The sequence below is a fragment of the Carcharodon carcharias genome, chromosome 7 (assembly GCF_017639515.1).
Source record: "Carcharodon carcharias isolate sCarCar2 chromosome 7, sCarCar2.pri, whole genome shotgun sequence".
Classification (NCBI taxonomy): Eukaryota; Metazoa; Chordata; class Chondrichthyes; order Lamniformes; family Lamnidae; genus Carcharodon; species Carcharodon carcharias.
The window spans coordinates 72,964,097-72,984,924 of record NC_054473.1 but is presented as its reverse complement, the minus strand read 5'-3'; the positions used below and the strand labels follow the sequence as shown (position 1 = coordinate 72,984,924).

At 43.6% G+C, this 20,828-nt stretch overlaps 1 protein-coding gene across 4 annotated transcripts in view; it reads right to left on the bottom strand.

Moving 5' to 3' along the window:
- Window positions 1-18,713: 18,713 nt before the first annotated feature.
- zmynd10 (zinc finger, MYND-type containing 10) overlaps window positions 18,714-20,828 on the bottom strand; it is a 307,591-nt gene continuing 305,476 nt past the window's right edge. For all 4 annotated transcript variants that reach the window (XM_041191869.1, XM_041191870.1, XM_041191867.1 and 1 more), the window contains one exon: window positions 18,714-20,239. In XM_041191869.1, coding sequence (XP_041047803.1) covers window positions 20,158-20,239 — 82 coding nt within the window. In that variant the 3' untranslated portion in view covers window positions 18,714-20,157. The remainder of the gene's footprint in view (window positions 20,240-20,828) is intronic.

The following is a 20,828-nucleotide window of genomic DNA, read 5'->3' as shown; positions in this document are numbered from 1 at the left end:
TTCCAATGTCTGTACTTGCCTGTCTTTCTCTCTCTAACTTCTAATTATATTCTATTCACTCACAATCCTCTCCTCTCAAGGGCCCTACCTCAAATTTAACAATTGTATGCTTATTGGTATATTGGTAAAATAATTTACTGATCTTTTTAATATTTTATAGGTTTTCTCTTCATACTCTCTCCTTGGCTTTTTAACCCCTTTTCTTGATTTTTTTCATATTTTCTCTTATTTTTATGGAACCATATACCTTCTTCTTCAGTTTATGTTGGTTTCCAACTGCTTTATTCTTGGCATTTTGAAGCTTGAGATAGTCTTTTTTTTTAAGTGTACATTCTTCTACAACTTTGAAATCTCCTTTTTAAAAAAATATTTTGTTGCTGGCTTGCAAGCCTGCCTGTCAATTTTTCTTTTCACCTCAACAGCAGATAGCTCAATCTTCATCTGTCTAAATGCTGCCCTATTCCAATCTAATGCTCATGTACTTGTACTAAATATTTTTCCTTTCTCGTCCGTCTTAAACATAATCATATCATAGTCACTACTCCTGAATTGTTCACCTGCAGTTAACTCACTTACCTATTTGATTTTGTTACTTATAACTAATCAATGCTCCTTCCTCAGCCTTGGTCCAGACATGAACAAAAGAGCTCAGCTCAAGAGGGGAGGTGAGAATGACTGCCTTTGACATCAAGGCGATATTTGACAAAGTATGGCATCAAGGAACTCTGGCAAAATTGAGGTCAATGGGAATCAGGAGACAAACTCTCTGCTGGCTGGAGTCATACCTAGCACAAAGGAAGATGGCTGTGGTTGTTGGAGGTCAATCAACTCAGTCCCAGTATCAATATGCAGCAAGATCTGAACAATATCCAGGGTTGGGTGGATAAGTGGCAAGTTACATTCACACCACACAAGTGCCAGGCAATGATCATCTCCGACAGGAGAGGGAATCTAATCATTTCTCCTTGACATTCAATAGCATTAGCTTCATTGAATCCCCTATTATCAACAACCTTTACCATTGACCATAAACTGAACTGGACCAGTCATATAAATACTATGGCTATAAGAGCAGATCAGAGGCAGGAACTTCAGTGGAGAGTAACTCACTTCCTAATTCCCGAAAGCCTGTTTGCACAAGTCAGGGGTGTGATGGAATTCTCTGCCCTTGCCTGGATGAGGGTGGTTCCAATAGCACACAAGAAGCTCAACACCATCCCGAACAATGCAGCCCGCTTCATCAGTACCCTATCCACCAACTTAAACATTCACTCCCTTCACCACCAATGCACATTAGCTGCAGTGTGTACCATGTAGAAGATGTACTGCAGAAATTCACCAAAGCTCCTTTAGCAGCACATTCCAAACCCGTGACCTCTACCACCTAGAAGGACAAGGGCAGCAGATGCATGGGAACACCACCACATGCATGTTCCTCTCCAAGCCACATGCCATCTGGACGTTGAACTATATCACCATTCCTTCACTGTAGCTGTGTCAAAATCCTGGAATTTCCATCTCAGCAGTACTGTAAATGTACCTGCACCAGATGGACTGAGGAGTTCAAGAGGAAGGGTGGAGATAGATAGAGAGAAAGTGAGAGAGAACGCCACTCAGGAGTCCTGCTTTTTTGGTGTATCTTCCACTTCTTGTGTCGTGGAGAAAAGCAGTTTCTTAAAAATGGAAGAAGATTAGTTGACTAAACACATGATTCCCCTCTTACCATTTGACCAGCTACCCAAACATGGTCATAGCTAGTTGATTCCAGGCCCATGCTTTACATGCCTGGATTATGGCTGGATGAGTTCCTTTCTCAGCCAGCATTCATTGTCCAAAGTGATTATGCCTAATACTTAGTACCCACCCAATGGAGTACACAGCTGATTGTCTGGATACTTTGTGAATGGATTAGCAGATAGCCCATTTACATTCCTTCAAGGTGATTATCTCTGATGGCGTTTTATAGACAGACTGTTTCCAGTTTAATGGTTTTGGAACTTATGAGGTACAATCATACAAATGCCTGGCCATCTTAGAAGCCGTTGTTTTAAGTCACTGGGATGATGTTTCAGCCTTACACCACTTTTGTAAAAATCTTCTTTGTATCCTTGAATGCTAACCATAATGAGTGAGTCAAAATTTCCTTATTGTGTTCATAAATCTTCTGTACAGCAGGTGTTTCCTCCTTCACTATTATTTCCTCTCCTCCTTCACCAATATTGTCACTCCTCCTTCACCAATATTGTCACTCCTCCTTCACGATATTGCCACTCCTCCTTCACGATATTGCCATTCCTCCTTCATTGATATTGTCACTCCTCATTCATGATATTGTCATTTCTCCTTCAATATTGCCACTCCTCCTTCACCAATATTGACACTCCTTCACTTCTTCTTCAGGTGTTTAGCTCTGAAGAAGAATCATATGGACTCGAAACGTTAACTCTGTTTCTCTCTCCACAGATGCTGTCAGACCTGTTGAGTTTTACCAGCATTTTCTGCTTTAATTTCAGATCTCCAGCATCCGCAGTATTTTGCTTTTATCTTGCTATTATTCTGTTTTTTTTTCAGATTTAGCATTTTCTGTTTGTATTTCTTCTTTAAGTGAGATGTACAGTCAGAGGATGTTGTTCCAGATTTCCAGCTTTTGATTTACCTGCATACACATTACAAATTCATGCCCTTAGCTCAGAGCTTCAATGCACTGGGAGCACATGGCAGGAATCCTGAATAACTGCACAACGTTAATGAAACACAACTTGTTAATGACTGGATCTTGATGCTAGTGTTGTAACTCCATGCTGTTCAGTTTCAGTAACCTCTTCAATAGCTCCCAGACCTGGGTTTTCAACAGAGTTTCATTAAAATGCTTTTACAATTGGATTAACTGCATATTAAAGTCTGCTTGAGTAAGAAGGCTTTCCTGACCCAACTACATTCTTCTGCTAGCATACTTGGATTGAATTAGTTTCATTCTACCACTGTACATAATATTTCCCACTGGATTAATGATGTTACTCAAAGAATTTAATATTCTGCTGCAGTCCAGACCTTGGCATTAATGTAACTGTACAGGACACTCTCCTACTGCGCACATACAATGACTCAAAAATTTCTTTTAATCCCCTTAAAGACAGAATTCCCTCTGCAGTTTGTTAAATACATTTTAATTATCCCAGAACTATCTGGAAAATGGGACATTTGGCAGGTTGGGAGTTTAATCATTAAATCACTGAACCAGGAGGACATTCAGAGTTCATTTATGGCTGTTTGCATTTCCTGTCGCCTAGGAACCTATGAGGAATTGTGCAAAACCATAACGTTCTCCCTTTAAGAGAATAGCATTTTCTGTATATTTTTTTAATTCATTCATGTAATGTGGTCTTCTCTGGCTGGGCCAGCCAGTTGGCAATTTATTGCCCATCCCTAGTTGCCCATGAGAAGATGGTGGTGAGTTGCCTTCTTGAACCGTTGCAGTCCATGTGGCATAGGTACACACACAATGCTATTAGGGAGGGAGTTCCAGGATTTTGACCCAGCGACAGTGAAGGAATGGTGATATATTTCCAAGTCAGGATGGTGAGTGACTTGGAGGGGAACTTCCAGGTGGTGGTGTTCCCATCTGTCTGCTGCCTTTGTCCTTCTAGATGGTAGTGGTCCTGGGTTTGGAAGGTGCTGTCTAAGGAGCCTTAGTGAATTCCTGCAGGGCATCTTGTAGATGATATACACTGCTGCTACTGTGCATTGGTGGTGGAGGGAGTGAATGTTTGTGGACATAGTGACAATCAAACGGGCTGCTTTGTCCTGGATGGTGTTAAGCTTCTTGAGTGTTATGGGAGCTGTGCTTATCCAGGCAAGTGGGGAGTATTCCATCACAATCCTGACTTGTGCCTTGTTGATGGTGGACAGGCCTTGGGGAGTCAGGAGGTGAGTTACTTGTCGCAGGATTTCTAGCCTCTGACCTGCTCTTGTATCCACAGTGTTTATATGGTGAATGGTTCATATCCTCCCACACTGACGTAATTATCAGGTTTTATCAAGCATATCTTGGTCAAAATCTGAAAATAATTCATGGTTGATTTTGCTTGTCTCTTTCAGGACTCTGTCCATGCGTGTTTTGCAAATTAGGGCAAGTTGAATGCTTTAATGCAAACTTCAGCCAGTGGACGATGATGGAAGAGTCAGTATTCATTTGTTTTGGACTGTCACAGCAACTTACTGGAGATGACATGCATTTCATTTCCACCCTCATAATACCTGGCTTTACTCAGGCTATCACAGTTATTGCTAAAAGTTACATTTGGAGCATTATAGAAGGATTGTATGGGCTGAGCCCTAAAGAAAGTCCTCTGCATGGCAAACATTCAGTGGAGTGGTTTCACTAGCACATGGCCCTAATGACTCACTCAGATCTTGATAGTAGACTCAAGTGCTGCAGCTTGGGACCTTGCCTCAGTTAGCATGCTGAACCTAGTGAAAGTGGCCATGGAGCAATAGTCAAACACTTGGCCAATTCCAGACTCCAAAGAGATCTAATTGGCGCTAATGTTGCTGTGAGCTAGCAGGCAGGGATTTAGTAGTAGAAGCACTACAGGACCATACAGAAATAAATATTTTTTTAAAAGGTCTTAACAAGAGGTTTAGTAGCATAGTAGTAATGTTACTGGACTAGTAATCCTGATCTCCAGAGGCCAGGACTAACGCCATGGAAACATGAGTTTAAGTCCCACCACAGCAGCTGGAGGTATTTAAATTCAATTAAATAAATCCGGAATGAAAAGCTAGTATCAGCAATAGTGACCGTATGAAAATACCAGATTGTTGTAAAAATCCAGCAGGATCACTAACGTCCCTTTTGGAAAGGAAATCTGCCATCCTTACCTGCTCTAGTCTACATGTGACTCCTAACCCACAGCAATGTGGCTGACTTTTAACTGCCCTCTGAAATGGCCTAGCAAGATATTCAGTTGTATTCCAGATGGTGGCTCACCATCACCTCCTCAAGTGCTGCTCATTCAAGAGATGCCTACATCTTGAGAATGAATTAAGTTAAATAAATATTTCAGTCAGGTAATATTTTGTATTTTGGCATGAAGAACCTGCGTTGGCTTTTAAAGGATTCAGTTTGCAAACAAAGGATTATTGTTTCCCACAGTCTTTCCAAGGTTCACATGCCATTTAATTTAGTCTTTTAAAAATGCTATACATGTGGTTGGACAGAGTAGATGAAACACCCCTTGCAACTCAGCAACTAGTCTCCACCCTGTGTTAACTGCTTCTACGAGCATTGTTCCGACTTCTATTCACAAAATAATGAATAGTTATATAATATCCAGCACACCACCATTTAATTTGTTTGAAATATTAACCATGGAGTGTTTGTGATATTTGAGCTGCAGTATCAAGACATTTGGAATTAATAATTAATATTTTAAACGTGATAGTTTTCCTTCTAGAAATTATTCTGCATCACCTCCTCCACAGCTTTCCCATCCCTAGGACATGTTCTGTTGTTTTTCAACGTGAGTTTGGGTCCCCACCCTATGGTCTTGCTAAAGAAGGATCTTGCATGTAATTACAAATCCTCAATCAATTACTTTTGAAATACTGTTACAGTTGTTTCATTGGCAAATGCCACAAGCTCCCTATGACTTCAAACAGGTGAATGGTCAGATTGTTCTTGGTGATATTAATTGTGGAGGAATATTGATTAGGGACCCTTGGGATCTTGGCCATCATATACATCTGAATAGGTACGTGGGGACCTCAGTTTACTGTCTCACTCAAAGTTACTGCTGCTCTGAGAATGCAGCACTGAAGTGTCACCCTAGATTATGTGCTCAGCTCTCTGGGAGTGATCCCATACCATCAGTCTCAATGTGAGACTGATACAATTGAGCCATGGAGGAACTAATCAAAGCTGTTAGGGGCTCACAATGGTACATTTAAATGCAACACCTAGCCTAAAGCATGACTTTCAACCTTCAGCCAATGTGCAGTTAGTCAACACAGTAGCAGCAGTAATAAAAACAGAAAGCGCTGGAAATACCTGGCAGGCTGGCAGCATCTTTGGAGAGAGAATTAACGTTTCGAGTCGAATATGAGTCTTCTTCAGAACCCTTCAGAATTGTTCTGAGAAAAGTCATGTTTGACCTGAAACGTTAACTCACACAGATGCTGCCAGACCTACTGAATGTTCCCAGCATTTTCTGTTTTAATTTCAGATTTCCAGCATCCATAGTATTTTGCTCTTATTATAGTAGTAGCAGTGTCTCATGACCTGAGGCAATGGGAAAAAAATAAACAGTCAGAGAGGGTTCTGCAGCTGCCCATGATTTTTGTTTATTCATTCATGGGATGTGGGCGTCATTGGCTAGGCCAGTATTCATTGCCCATCTCTTATTGCCCTTGAGAAGGTGGTTGTGAGCTGCCTTCTTGAACTGCTGTAGCCCATGTGGTGTGGGTACGCCCACGGTGCTGGCTTGGCCTAAATAGCCAAGTGGTTATGGTACTGGGCTTGTAACCCCAAAATCAAGAGTTCAAATCTCACAATGGCAAACTATGAAACAATGTAACTTCATCTGAATAGGAACAGATAGAAATCTGTTTGTACTCGAAAGAGTTACACCCATAGTGCTGTTAGGAAGGAGGTTCTAGCATTTTGACCCAGCAACAATAAAGGATCGGCAATACATTTCCAAGTCACTTTGGTGAATGGCTTGGAGGGGAACTTTCAGGTGGTGATGTTCCCATGTGTCTGTTACCCTTGTCCTTCTAGATGATAGATGTGGTGGGTTTGGAAGGTGCTGTCTAAGGAACCTTGGTGAGTTTCTGCAGTGCATAATGTAGATGGTACACACTGCTGCTACTGTGTGTTGGTGGTGGAGGGAGTGAATGTTTGTGGATGGGATGCCAATCCAGTGGGCTGCTTTGTCCTGGATGATGTCAAGCTTCTTGTTTGTTGTTGGAACTCCAGGAAAGTGGAGAGTATTCCATCAAACTCCTGACTTGTGCCTTGTAGCTGATGGACAGGTTTTGGGGAGACAGGAGGTGAGTTACTTATCTCAGGATCCCTAGCCTCTGACCTGTTCTTGTAGCCTCAGTATTTATATGGCTAGTCCAGTTCAGTTTCTGGTCAATGGGAACCCCCAGGATGTTGATAATGAGGTTTCAACAATGGTAATGCCATTGAATGATAAGGGGTGATGGTTAAATTCTCTCTTGTTGGAGATGGTCATTGTCTGGCACTTGTGTGATGTGAATGTTACTTGCCACTTGTCAGCCCAAGTCTGGTTATTGTCCAGGTCTTGCTGCATTTGGACACGGACTGCTTCAGTATCTGAGGAGTCGTGAATGGTGCTGAACATTGTGCAATCATCAGTAAACATGAAATAGGAGCAGAAAAGTTGTTGAAGAGAAGAACGTAAGAATAGGAATGGGAGTAGACCATTCAGCCTCTCAAGCTTGCTCCACCATGGCTGAGCTACTTGTGTTTCAAGCTCTGCATTCTCATCCATCCCTGATAACCTTTGATTCCCTTGCCTAACAAGAATCTATCTACCTCCGCCTTAAAAATATTCAATGACCCCCGTCTCCACTGGCTTCTGAGGCAGAGAGTTCCAAAGTCACACAACCCTCAGAAAAAATATTTCTCCACATCTCTGTCCTGAGAGGGCATAAAAGAGCACGAGGAGAGCAACGGAAACACAGGATGGAAGACTGTAAGGAGAGCGGCAGAGACACAGAATAAAGGAGCGTGAGGAGGGCAGAGACACAGGATAAAGGAGCGTGAGGAGAGCAGAGACACAGGATAAAAGAGCATGAGGAGAGCAAAGGAGACACAGGATGAAAGAGTGTGAGGACAGCGGCAGAGACACAGAATAAAGGAGCCTGAGGAGAGCAGAGACACAGGATAAAAGAGCACGAAGAGAGCAGTGGAGACACAGGATAAAAGAGGGCGAGGAGAGCAGCGGAGACACATGATAAAGGAGCACGAGGAGAGCAGAGACACAGGATAAAAGAGCACGAGGAGGGCAACGGAGACACAGGATAAAAGAGCATGAGGCGAGCGGCAGAGACACAGGGTAAAGGAGCGCAAAGAGAGCAAGAGACACAGGATAAAAGAGCACGAGGACAGCAGAGACACAGGATAAAAGAGCGCGAGGGGAGCGGCAGACACTAGATAAAAGAGCACAAGGAGAGCTGTGGAGACACAGGATAAAAGAGCGTGAAGAGAGCGGCAGAGACAAGGGACAAAAGAGCACGATGAGAGTGGCGGAGACACAGGATAAAGAGTGTGAAGACATACTTTGTTGTTAAGCTTATAACCTTAGTTGTCAGTGGTACTGGCATTCAATAAATATAGTAATTTGTAACATACATAAGAAGAAAGTAATTAAAGTAAATTAAATAAAAAATTAGAATGGCGGGACAGGTGCTATGTTGCAGCTGTGAGATGTGGGAGGTTTTGGACGATAAGGTGATTCATGACAAACACGCCTGCAGGAAGTGTGAGCAGCTTGAGGAATTCTGGATCAGGATTATTGATCTAGAAGCCAAAATGCAGACACTGCACAACATAAGTGAGGGGTAGAAATACCTGGGTACCTTGTTCCAGAAGGCAGTCACACCTCTTAGAAGGGGGTCATCTGTTTTGGACAGCAGTGAGGGACAGGAGGATGTGACTGTCAGTGAGGCAGGTAATGGGACCGAGCAGACAGTAGCGGAGGAGCCTCAGACTTTGCAATTGTCAAACAGGTTTGAGCTGCTCACAACCCGTGTGGATGAAAGCAAAGTCTACAAGGTGGATGAGCTGGCTGGCCATGGCACTGTGGTACAGGAAGCTGTTCAAGCGGGGAGAGCAAAACGGAATGTAGTGGTAGTAGGGGATATTATAGTGAGGAGGATTAACACTGTTCTCTGCAGCAAAGCGCAAGAGTCCAGACGGTTATGTTGCCTGCCCAGTGCCAGAGTTTGGGACATCTGCTCAGGGTTGGAAAGGAACTTGCAGTGGGAGGGGGAGGACCCAGTTGTCGTGGTCCATGTAGGTCTCAATGACATAGGTAGAATTAGGAAAGAGGTTCTGCAAAGTCAGTATGAGGAGCAAGGTACCAAATTAAGAAGCAGAACCTCAAAGGTAATAATATCTGGATTAGTGCAAATTGGCATAGGGTACATAAGATTAGAGAGACAAATGTGTGGCTCAAAGAATGGCATTGGAAATGGGTTCCAATTTTGTGGGGCACTGGCATCAGTCCTGGGGAAAGTGGAGGCTGTACCATTGGGACGGTTTATACTTGGACCATGCTGGGACCAGTGTCCTCGCAAATCGCATAACTAGGGAAGTAGAGAGGGCTTTAAACTAAACAAGAAGGATGAGGGATCAAGTTTGGGTAGAGGTAGCAATTCAAAGTGTAGAGTCAAGACAGGAGAGCAAAATAGTAATATGAGAAATGAGGGTCAGAGAATGGCAGGAAGGGACAGAGAGAAAAAACCTAATACATGAACAGTCAAAACTAGATGTTACTAAGGTAACAAAAAGGGAAAACTGAAGGCTCTTTATCTGAATGCATGTAGCATTCATAACAAAGTAAATGAATTGATGTCCCACATTGAAGTAAATAAATATGATCTGATAGCAATTACAGAGACCTGGTTGTAGGATGACAAAGATTGGGTCTTAAATATTGAAGGGTACATGACATTCAAGAAGAATAGGAAGTTAGGTAAAGGTGGAGGGGTAGCACTGTTAATCAGAGGGCATTTGTGCAATGGTTAGAGATGATCTTGGTTCAGGAGATCAGGATGTAGAATTGGTTTGGGTGGAGATGAGAAATAGTAGGGGGAAAGAGTCATTAGTGGGAGTGGTCTGCAGGCCCCCTAATAGTAGCCACAATGTAGGACAAAGTGTTCTAGACAAAATATCGTGTGCTTGTGATAAAGCGACGGCAATAACCATGGGTGATTTTAATCTACACATAAACTGGAAAAATCAGATTGGTAGTAGTAGCCTGGAAGAGGAGTTCTTAGAATGCTTTTGAGATAGTTTCTTAGAGCAGCATGTTCTGGAATCAACCAGAGAGCAGGTTATATTAGACTTGGTATTGTGTAACGTGACAGGATTAATTAATGACCTCAGAGTAAAGGCATCCCCTAGGTAGCAGTGACCACAATATGATTGAATTTTACATCCAGTTTGAAAGGGAGAAGAGTGGGTCTAAGACTAGTATCTTAAACTTAGATAAGGGCAACTATGTGGGTATGAAAGTTGAACTAGCTGAAGTGAATTTGGAGTGAGGCTAGAGGATAGATCAATAGAGAAGCAATGGCAGCCATTTAAGGGGATATTTCAAAATATTCAGAGTAAGTACATTTCAACTATAAAGAAAAATTCTAAGGGGAATTCTAGGAATGAAAGATGTTAAGGAAAGCAAACTTAAGAAAAAAGCATACAACTCCGCAAAGATGAGTGGCAGGACAGATGATTGGACAGAATATAAAGGACGGCAGAGAATGACTGCGATGGTAATGCCTAACCCTAACCCTAACCTTCCTCACAACAGATGTCAAGCTAACTGGCCTATAGTTTAAAAACAAAAAAACTGCGGATGCTGGAAATCCAAAACAAAAACAGAATTACCTGGAAAAACTCAGCAGGTCTGGCAGCATCGTCGGAGAAGAAAAGAGTTGACGTTTCGAGTCCTCATGACCCTTCGACAGAACTTGAGTTCTGTCGAAGGGTCATGAGGACTCGAAACGTCAACTCTTTTCTTCTCTGCCGATGCTGCCAGACCTGCTGAGTTTTTCCAGGTAATTCTGTTTTTGTTTTGGCCTATAGTTTCCTGTTTTCTGCCTCATACCCTTCTTGAGTAAAGGGGTTATGCTTGCTATTTCCAGTCTGATTGATCCTTTCCAGAATCTTATGATGGAAGGAAGGTCATTGATGAAGCAGCTGAAGATGGTTGGGCCGAGGACACTACCCTGAAGAACACCTGCAGTGATGTCCAGGAACTGAGGTGATTGACCTTCAACAACGCAACCATCTTCCTTTGTGCCAGGTATGAGTCCAACCAGCTCAACGATCAAGCCAGGGACCAACATTGGTTCAATGAAGAGTGCAGAAGGGCATGCCAGGAGCAGCACCAGGGATACCTAAAAGTGAGGTATCAATCTGGAGAAGCTACAACACAGGATTACATGCATGCCAAACAGCAAAAGCAGCAAGTGATAGACAGAGCTAAGTGATCCCACAGCCAATGGACCAGATCTAAGCTCTGTGGTCCTGCCACATCCAGTCGTGAATGATGGTGGACAATTAAACATCTCACTGGAGGAGGAGGCTCCACAAATATCTCCAGCCTCAATGATAAAGGAGCCCAGCACAACAGTGCAAAAGATAAGGCTGAAGCATTTGCTACAATCTTCAGCTAGAAGTGCTGAGTGGATGATCCATCTTGGCCTCCTCTGGAGGTCCCCAGCATCACAGATGCCAGTCTTCAACTAATTCAATTCACTCCACATGATATCAAGAAATGGCTGAAGGCACTGGATACTGCAAAGGCTATGGGCCCTGACAATATTCCAGCAATAGCACTGAAGATTTGTGCTCCAGAACTTGCCGCGCTCCTAGCCAAGCTGTTCCAGTACAGCTACAACACTGGCATCTACCCAGCTATGTGGAAAATTACCCAGCTATGTCCTTACGCAAAAAGGACAAATCCAACCTGGTCAATTACTGCCCCATCAGTCTAATCTCAATCATCAGTAAAATAATGCAAGGGGTCATCAACAGTGCTATCAAGTAGTACTTGCTTAGCAATAACCTGCTCACTGATGCCCAGTTTGGGTTCTGCCAGGGCCACTCAGCTCCTGACCTCATTACAGCCTTGGTTCAAACATGGACAAAAAAGCTGAACTTCCCGAGGTGAGGTGAGAGTGACTGCCCTTGACACCAAGGTCGCATTTCACCGGATGTGGTATCAAGGAGCCCTAGCAAAACTGGAGTTAATGGGAATCAGGGAAAAACTCTCCACTGGTTGGAGTCATACCTAGCACAAATGAAAATGGTTGTTGGTGTTGGAGGTCAATCATCTGAGCTCCAGGACATCAATGCAAGTGCTCCTCAGGGTCTGCAGTCCAACCATCTTCAGCTGCTCTGTTAGTGACCTTCCTTCCATCATCCCCGTCAGAAGCGGGGATGGTCGCTGATGATTGCACAATGTTCAACACCTTTCGCGACTCCTCTGATACTGAAGCAGTCCATATCCAAATGCAGCAAGACCTGGACAATATCCAGGCTTGGGCTGACAAATGGCAAGTAACATTCACGCCACAGAAGTGCCAGGCCATGACCATCTCCAATAAGAGAGGATCTAACCATCGCCCCTTGATGGACGTTCAATGGCAATACCATCACTGAATCCCCCCACTATCAACATCCTGGGGGTTACCCTTGACCAGAAACTGAACTGGACTAACCCTAAAAATACTGTGGCTACAAGAGTAGGTCAGAGGCTAGGAATTGTGCGATGAGTAACTCACCTTCTCACTCCCCAAAGCCTGTCCATCAACTACAAGGCACAAGTTAGGAGCGTGATGGAATACTCCCCCTTGCCTGGATGAGCACAGCTCCCACAACACTCAAGAAGCTTAACACCATCCAGGACAAAGCAGCCCGCTTGATTGTCACCACATCCACAAACATTGACTCCCTCCACCACCGACGCACAGTAGCAGCAGTGTATACCATCTACAAGATGCCCTGCAGGAATTCACCAAGGCTCCTTAGACAGCACCTTCCAAACCCATGACCACCACCATCTAGAAGGACAAGGGCAGCAGATAGATGGGCACATCACCACCTGGAAGTCCCCGTCCAAGTCACTCACCATCCTGACTTGGAAATATATAGCCGTTCTTTCGCTGTCCCTGGGTCAAAACCCTGGAACTCCCCTCCTAACAGCACTGTGGGTCTGCCAACACCGCATGGACTGCAGCAGTTCAAAAAGGCAGCTCACCACCACCTTTTCAAGGGCTACTGGGGATGGGCAATAAATGCTGGCCCAGCCAGTAAAACCCACGTCCCGCGAATGAATTTTAAAAATGATATCCTCCACAGTTGAATGCCCTGCTGAGGATCATATATGAAGAAAGGGCACTTGGACAAGATACTCGATAGTCGCTTGGGCCCAAGGTGTTAATGTTGAATGTGTGTAAGCTCAGCTGTTCCCAATTGGGGAAGGAATAGCGAATGATTGTAAGAGTGTATAAACCAATTCAATGAGTGTCTTGACGGAATTGGGAGAGCCTGTGACTTTGCTTTGCTGTCTTGGAAATAAATCTGTTTTAAGATATAGGCTAGCTTCAGACTCATTCATTCTCAACATGCAATTACTGGAACTCACAAAAGGAACTGTGTTCCAGTGACAGTCAAAGCCCAGGCAAAGAGGAGAGGAAGTTTTTTTTTATTTGTTTACGGGATGTGGGCGTCACTGGCTAGGGCAGCATTTATTGCCTATCCCTAATTGCCCTTGAGAAGGTGGTGGTGAGCTGCCTTGTTGAACCGCTGCAGTCCCTGTGGTATAGGTACATGGACAGTTGAAACGGAAACTACTCTTTTCATGTAGAATAAACTTAATTTACACAATTTAATAATGGTTTCAATGCTTCACATTCTGCAGTTGACATTAGTGAATGCCAACACAGTCACAGAAATTACCCACAACCTTTAAAACAAATTGTACTCTGTCGCCTCCAGAAGAATCCTAGTTAAGCAGCTCAGTGCCAACTCATGCTTGAATTCATTGTTAAAAAGTTTCGCTGGTTATTTGAAATAGACATTTCCCTATAAAAATATATTTCACCTCCGAATTGTAGAGCTTCCTCGACAAGGGTTACCACGGACGGTAGCTGCTAATGGAAACAGAAAACAGTACAAACGACACCATTTGACTCCCAGCAACCACCAAGGACATTTCTAGATGAAGGACATTTTAATAAATGGGTGTACACAATATCCAGCTTTCTCTCTTCAGCATTTTTATTACTTTTCACCTTTTCTGTACTTGCCTTTTCTTCTTTCCCTTTCATTGCCTTTTATTATTTTCTGTAAGATATTTAGTTCAATTTTTAGTACTCCCTCACCAAGACTGTCTGCAACTTCTACAAGCTTTTTTTCCACCCATTAGTTATAAAGATCTCAGGAGTAGTACTCAGGCTGCCAACAGATTTTTGAGAGTAAAACTATAAATAGATATTAAATTTCCTATCATATCATTGTTTAAATAATTCAATCGAGATCCAAATTAACTGAAGATTGTAATTACGTAATGCAGTGACTATGGGATGAGTAGGGTGAATCTCGAGTCTATTGTTCATGTGAATTTGCTTAAATTTGTTCTATATCTAAAATGGTGCCAGCAGATTTGGGTAGTCTGCCAGAATGCAGTCCTTCACTTACTCTATTTTGGATTTCCTTGCTGTTTTCTTTTGTGAGGCCTCCTTAACACAGACATCCTCTGACTTACAGTTGGAAAAGACAATCTCTGCACCAGAGTCTTCTCCACAATCATCATCGGTGCTGGGCCATAATCGGTCAGAAGTTCTTGGAATCGGGATCTAGCTCAGGTGTCGACCAGGAAGCACAGGAAATTGAGTGAGGCAGAGGACCCTTCAGTATATGGTGTGTTTATTTTGTTTTATTCATGCACGAGGTGTGGGCTTCGCGGGCTGGGCCAGCATTTATTGCCCATCTCTAGTTGCCCTTGAGAAGGTCGTGGTGAGCTGCTTTTTTGAACTGCTGCAGACAATGTGGTGCTGGCACACATACAGTGCTGTTAGGGAGGGAGTTCCAGGAATTTGACCCAGCGACAGTGAAGGAACAATGATATAGTTCCAAGTCAGGATGGTGAGTGACTTGGAGGGGAACTTCCAGGTGGTGGTGTTCCCATCTATCTGCTGCCCTTGTCCTTCTAGATGGTGATGGTCGTTGTTTGGAAGGTGCTGTCTAAGGAGCCTTAGTGAATTTCTGCAGTGCATCTTGTAGATGATACTGCTGCAACTGTGCATCGGTGGTGGAGGGAGTCAATGTTTGTGGATGTGGTGCCAATCAACGGGCTGCTTTGTCCTGGATGGTGTCAAGATTCTTGAGTGTTGTTGGAACTGCACTCATCCAGCCAAGTGGGAAATATTCCATCACACTCCTAACTTGTGCCTTGTAGATGGTGGACAGGCTTTGGGGAGTCAGGAGGTGAGTTAATCATCATATGATTTTTAGCCTCTGACCTGCTCTTGTAGCCACAGTATTTGTATGGCTAGTCCAGTTCAGTTTCTGGTAAAGGATAACCCCCAGGATGTTGGTAATAGGGGACTGGGTGATGGTAATGACATTGAATGTCCATCCAGGGGCAATGGTTAGATCCTCTCTTGTTGAGATGGTCATTGTCTGGCACTTGTGTGGCATGAATGTTACTTGCCACTTTTCAGCCCAAGCCTGGATATTGTCCAGGTCTTGCTGCATTTGGACATGGACTGCTTCAGTATCTGAGGAGTCGCAAATGGTGCTGAACATTGTGCAAACATCAGCGAACATCCCCACTTCTAATCTTATGATGGAAGGAAGGTCATTGATGAAGCAGCTGAAGATGGGCCGAGGGCACTTGCAGTGATGTCCTGGAACTGAGATGACTGACCTCCAACAACCACAACCATCCTCCTTTGTGCTAGGTATGACTCCAACCAGTGGAGAGTTTTCCCCGACTCTCATTGACTCCTGTTTTGCTAGGGCTCCTTGATGCTACAATCAGTCAAATGCGGCCTTCATGTCAAGGGCAGGCACTCTTTCCTCACCTCGGGAAGTTCAGCTCTTTTGTCCATATTTGAACCAAGGCTGTAATGAGGTCAGGAGTCAAGTGGCCCTGGCAGAACCCAAACTGGGCGTCAGTGAGCAGGTTATTGCTAAGCAAGTGCAGCTTGATAGCACTGTTGATGACCCCTTCCCTTACTTTACTGATGATCGAGAGTAGACCGATGGGCCGTAATTGGTCGGGATGGATTTGTCCGGCTTTTTATGTGCAGGATATAGCTGAGCAATTTTCTACATAGCTGGGTGGAAGCCAGTGTTGTAGCTGTACTCGAACAGCTTGGCTAGGGGCATGGCAAGCTATGGCGTACAAGTCTTCAGTATTATTGCCAGAATATTGTCAGGGCCCATAACCTTTGCAGTATCCAGTGCCTTCAGCTGTTTCTTGGTATCCCGTAGAGTGAATTGAATTGGCTGCAAACTGGCACCTGTGATGCTGGGGACACCTGGAGGAGGCCGAGATGGATCATCCACTCGGCACTTCTGGCTGAAGATTGTAGCAAATGCTTCAGCTACGATGTTCAGCCAGAAGTGCTGAGTGGATGATCCATCTCGGTCTCCTCCTGAGTCACAGTAATACAACAGCGATGAAACCCGGGAGTGCAAAGAAGGACGATGTCTTGCACTGGCTTGTTTCACCTTCATATTTTCCTCATTGTGGTTGCTGGCAGCCTGGCTCGCAGCCATTGGAAGATGAAGCTGGGTGATCCAATCATTGGGTTTGTCAACAGCAAACCGTGAAGAATGATAATTCTTCTTTGACACTTGCTGATGCTATCAATAAGTGAAGATCTCAACGCAAGAAGCCTGGATAACTGCATCACACAGCAGGTATAAATTATAGCTGTCCACAATATGGTCAGGCACCCAGTATGCTGGCCCCTATTTGAGTTAATGGCCCATAAATATTACATTGCTGAAAGGAAAGCTAGGATCTCCAAAAGTGGCACTCTACTAGCGTAACTTCCAAAGCTTCCTGTTTGTAAATGGGAGTACAGAATGAGCAACAGCAAAGCAACAACAACAAAAAATAAAGATGGATACAATGAGTAGCTCTTTTTTACACTTAGATGGGACAATCGTGCGACACAAAGCTCTTTAAGTGAAAGTGGTACTGTGGTTTACTGGCTTTCCTTACCTTTGACCATGTGCAGATTAATGAACCAGGGGAGAATATAGGCTTCTCCAGCAATTCTCTAGCTACTAGCTGGCAAGTACAATACTTTCAGTTTGTGGTTAGGAAACCCACAAGTTTTGGAATAGACAGGTGTGTTTTGGTTTTACTTCACTAGGATATTGAAGTCTAAACTGCAATTAGTTGATCTGATTTGTGAACTCCTCTCTCCACAGTAAGCTATAGGCCATTTTTTTCTCTGTAGACTGTGGCAGGGCCACAGAGGGTAACACCAGGTATGGTGAATCTGAAGGTCAAATGAACCTTAGATTTCAAACCACAAATGGGGCTGTTAAAGGAACACCCCAAATGCTACAGGTGGTTTCCAGTGGTGTTCCACAGGGCTCTGTGTTGGGTCCCTTGCTGTTTGTTGTATATATGAATAATTTGGACTTTAATGTGAGGCAGATGACACAAAAATTGGCCGTGTAGTTGATAGTGAAGAGGGTAGCTGTCGAATCCAGAATGATGTTAATGGTTTGGTTAAATGGGCGGACAAGTGGCAAATGGAATTAAATTCACAGAAGTGTGAGGTAATGCATTTGGGGAGAGCAAACATAGCTAGGGAATACACAATAAAATGCAGGATATTGAGAGGGATAGAGGAAGTGGGAGACCTTAAAGTGCATGTCCACAGGTCCCTGAAGGTGCAGGACAGGTGGATAAGGTGGTAAAGAAACCATGGTATGCTTTTCTTTATTGGACAAGGTATTGAATACAAAAGCAGGTATGTAATCCTGGAACTGTATAAAATGTTGGTTAGGCCACAGCTGGAATTTTGTGTACAATTCTGATTGCCACATTACAGGAACGACATAAATGCCCTGGAGAGAGTACAGAGGAGATTTACATGAATGTTGCCAGTGCTTGAAAAATTGCAGCTATGAGGAAAGAGTGGATAGATTGGGGTTGTTTTCCTTAAAACAGAGGAGGCTGAGGGGTGACTTAATTGAGATGTACAAGGTTATGAGGGGCCGAGACAGGAAAGACCTGTTTCCCCAAGCAGAGAGGTTCGTTACCAGGGGACACAGATTGAAGGTGATTGGTAGGAGGATTAGAGGGGACATGAGGAAAAGGTCTTCATCCAGTGGATGGTGGGTGTGTGGTAGTTGATGTCTGGTTTGGTTGTGGAAGCAGAAACCCTCAATTCATTTAAAAAGGTACCTGATTGCACTGGATGTGCTGTAACCTGCAAGCCTACAGACCAGGAGCTGGAAGGTGGGATTAGAACAGGCGGCTAATTTTTTATTTTCTGGCAGGCGCAGACACGATGAGCTGAATGGTCTCTTTCTGTGCCGTACCTTTTCTATAGTTTTAAATGGGGCTGTGGCCCCATAGTAACCTCAAATTAATCTCCCTGATCTTCCATGATCTAAATCAAACACACACACCCACCTTCTACCTAGGTCCAGATGTCAATTGCTTTTAATGAGGGAAAATTGCTCTTTGCCGGATCCTTGTAAATTACTGGCTCCAAGTGAACCTGTAAACTTTCACCATCAATAGAAACTAACCTGCAATTGATGTCAGCACAAAATCATTTCTGTTCTCTGAACCCTTCGAGGTGTGGTGTTTGAAGTAAATTGGACACCATCAAAAAACTTTTACAATAGGGAAATTGACTTTTCTTATTTGTTGGTTTGTCATCTTAGTGGCAGGAGACAAATAGTAAAAGTCAACCATTGTTAATTCTATTTTTAATACAATCAGTTCAATTTTGTTTTAAGTTACACAGCACACAATAACAGAGCAGAGATTAAATGGCCACCGTCAGCAATGCCACTCACAATCAAATTCAAAAGCTAAGGAGAAATTTCCTCTCAAACATGTGCACATTCAACAACTGAAGCATTTGGGATTTGTAGATGCCTTTCCATTGTCAAGTCAAAATTTGAATACACTACATTCAAGAAATATTCCAGTAACACAGGTTACTCCATTAAAAAGCAATCTTGATACCTGGAACCTCAATATGCAATGCAATGAATCCTGTTTAAGGACATGAAGCAATGGTCCAAGTTTTTCTCTTGGGCTGGGGCCATGAGAACTTAGCTCACCAGCAGTGCCAACCAAAATGTATGGAAAAGTGTGGGAAATCTGTGCCCAAATTTTCAACAGGAGCTCTCAGTGAGCAAAACTCTTACTTCTGTGCATTGAAGAAAAAAAAATCATTCATGATGCCTCTTACAAGAGTGTCCCTCCTTCAGCTTCCATAGAGGGACTAAAGGCAAAGATACTAGGCTCATCTCAGTAAAATGTCTGATTGTTACAATTAAAACTGCCTGTGTATTGCATTGTTGTTGCTGAAGACCTTAAAAAAAACATGCAGTAGGAGCTGGTAGCAGAGAATATCTTCAGCATGTCCTTGTTTTCTTTATTCTGGCTCAGTGACAGCCTAACTGGCATCAGTACAAAGCATGCCTTTGAAAAAGAAACTGGGTGTCATATACAGTTATAGTCATATACAGTCTACTGTGTGTTGAAATGCTAACAATTGGAAGAAGCTGAATTGAGCAGATCTCCACATGTATATTTCTGCACTATTAAACTGGGCTCCATTTTCCTGATCGCACTGTGTTGAAAGCGAGTAGGGTGTGCACGGATTGATTCCCTTACCCAAAATGCTGCCTTTACTTTATAAAAACTGCAGAATAAGGAGTTCACCACACGCACGTGTAGTGTCACCAAGTGAACACTCAAACCCTATCTCCTAGAAACAAAGGGGAATACTTTACCCAAGAACAAATTTTCAGTTGTGGATTAAACTTTTACTCAACAGCCATAAACTCGATGTATTGGTTGCTCTCCTAGACTCACACTGACAAACACCATTTAAGGAACACCAAAGTGAGATAGAACAGGGTGATTTTACAACTGTTGGCTGTTTCACAAATTGTATTTTAAAAACAATCCCAGCAGTTAACCTTTACTTCTCTGCATGAACAGGAACTCTGTATGGCTAGGTCAGCCAATGTGTCGCACTTTGAAAGTTAATGGGAGTGCCTAGTATACGTCTGCGTAATTGTGCCCTGACTGGGATCGCATGGTTCTGTTCAGTGCCCAGTTGGCAGAGATGCAGCCAGGTATTCATAAGTTTAGTTTCTAGTGTCTGATTTCAAATTCTTCATTCAGTTGTTTTTTTGGCAGCAACGGCCATCAGGTCACAGGCATTCTTATGTTTCGACCAATGCTTCACCTGGCACTCCCTAGAAAAGAAATGAAATTACATTTTGGGCACAGTTGTAGTGGTCACCTCATTTAGAGATTGGTTAGCTCAGATTAAGAGTTTCATCCATTATCCTGGGTTTCTCGACTTGATGGTGGTTAAAGATTCTGAACATTGATCATTTCACACTGGCCTCCCATTCAAACTCCACTTCACACCACTCTCCCAGTCCAACTCCACTTCACACTGCCCTCCCAATCAACCACTACCTCATGCTGCCCTCCCAGTCAAACTCCACCTCACGCAGCCCTCCCAGTCAAACTCCACCTCACGCAGCCCTACCAGTCAAACTCCACCTCACGCAGCCCTACCAGTCAAACTCCACCTCAGGCAGCCCTACCAGTCAAACTCCACCTCACGCAGCCCTACCAGTCAAACTCCACCTCACGCAGCCCTACCAGTCAAACTCCACCTCACGCAGCCCTACCAGTCAAACTCCACCTCACGCAGCCCTACCAGTCAAACTCCACCTCACGCAGCCCTACCAGTCAAACTCCACCTCACGCAGCCCTACCAGTCAAACTCCACCTCATGCAGCCCTACCAGTCAAACTCCACCTCACGCAGCCC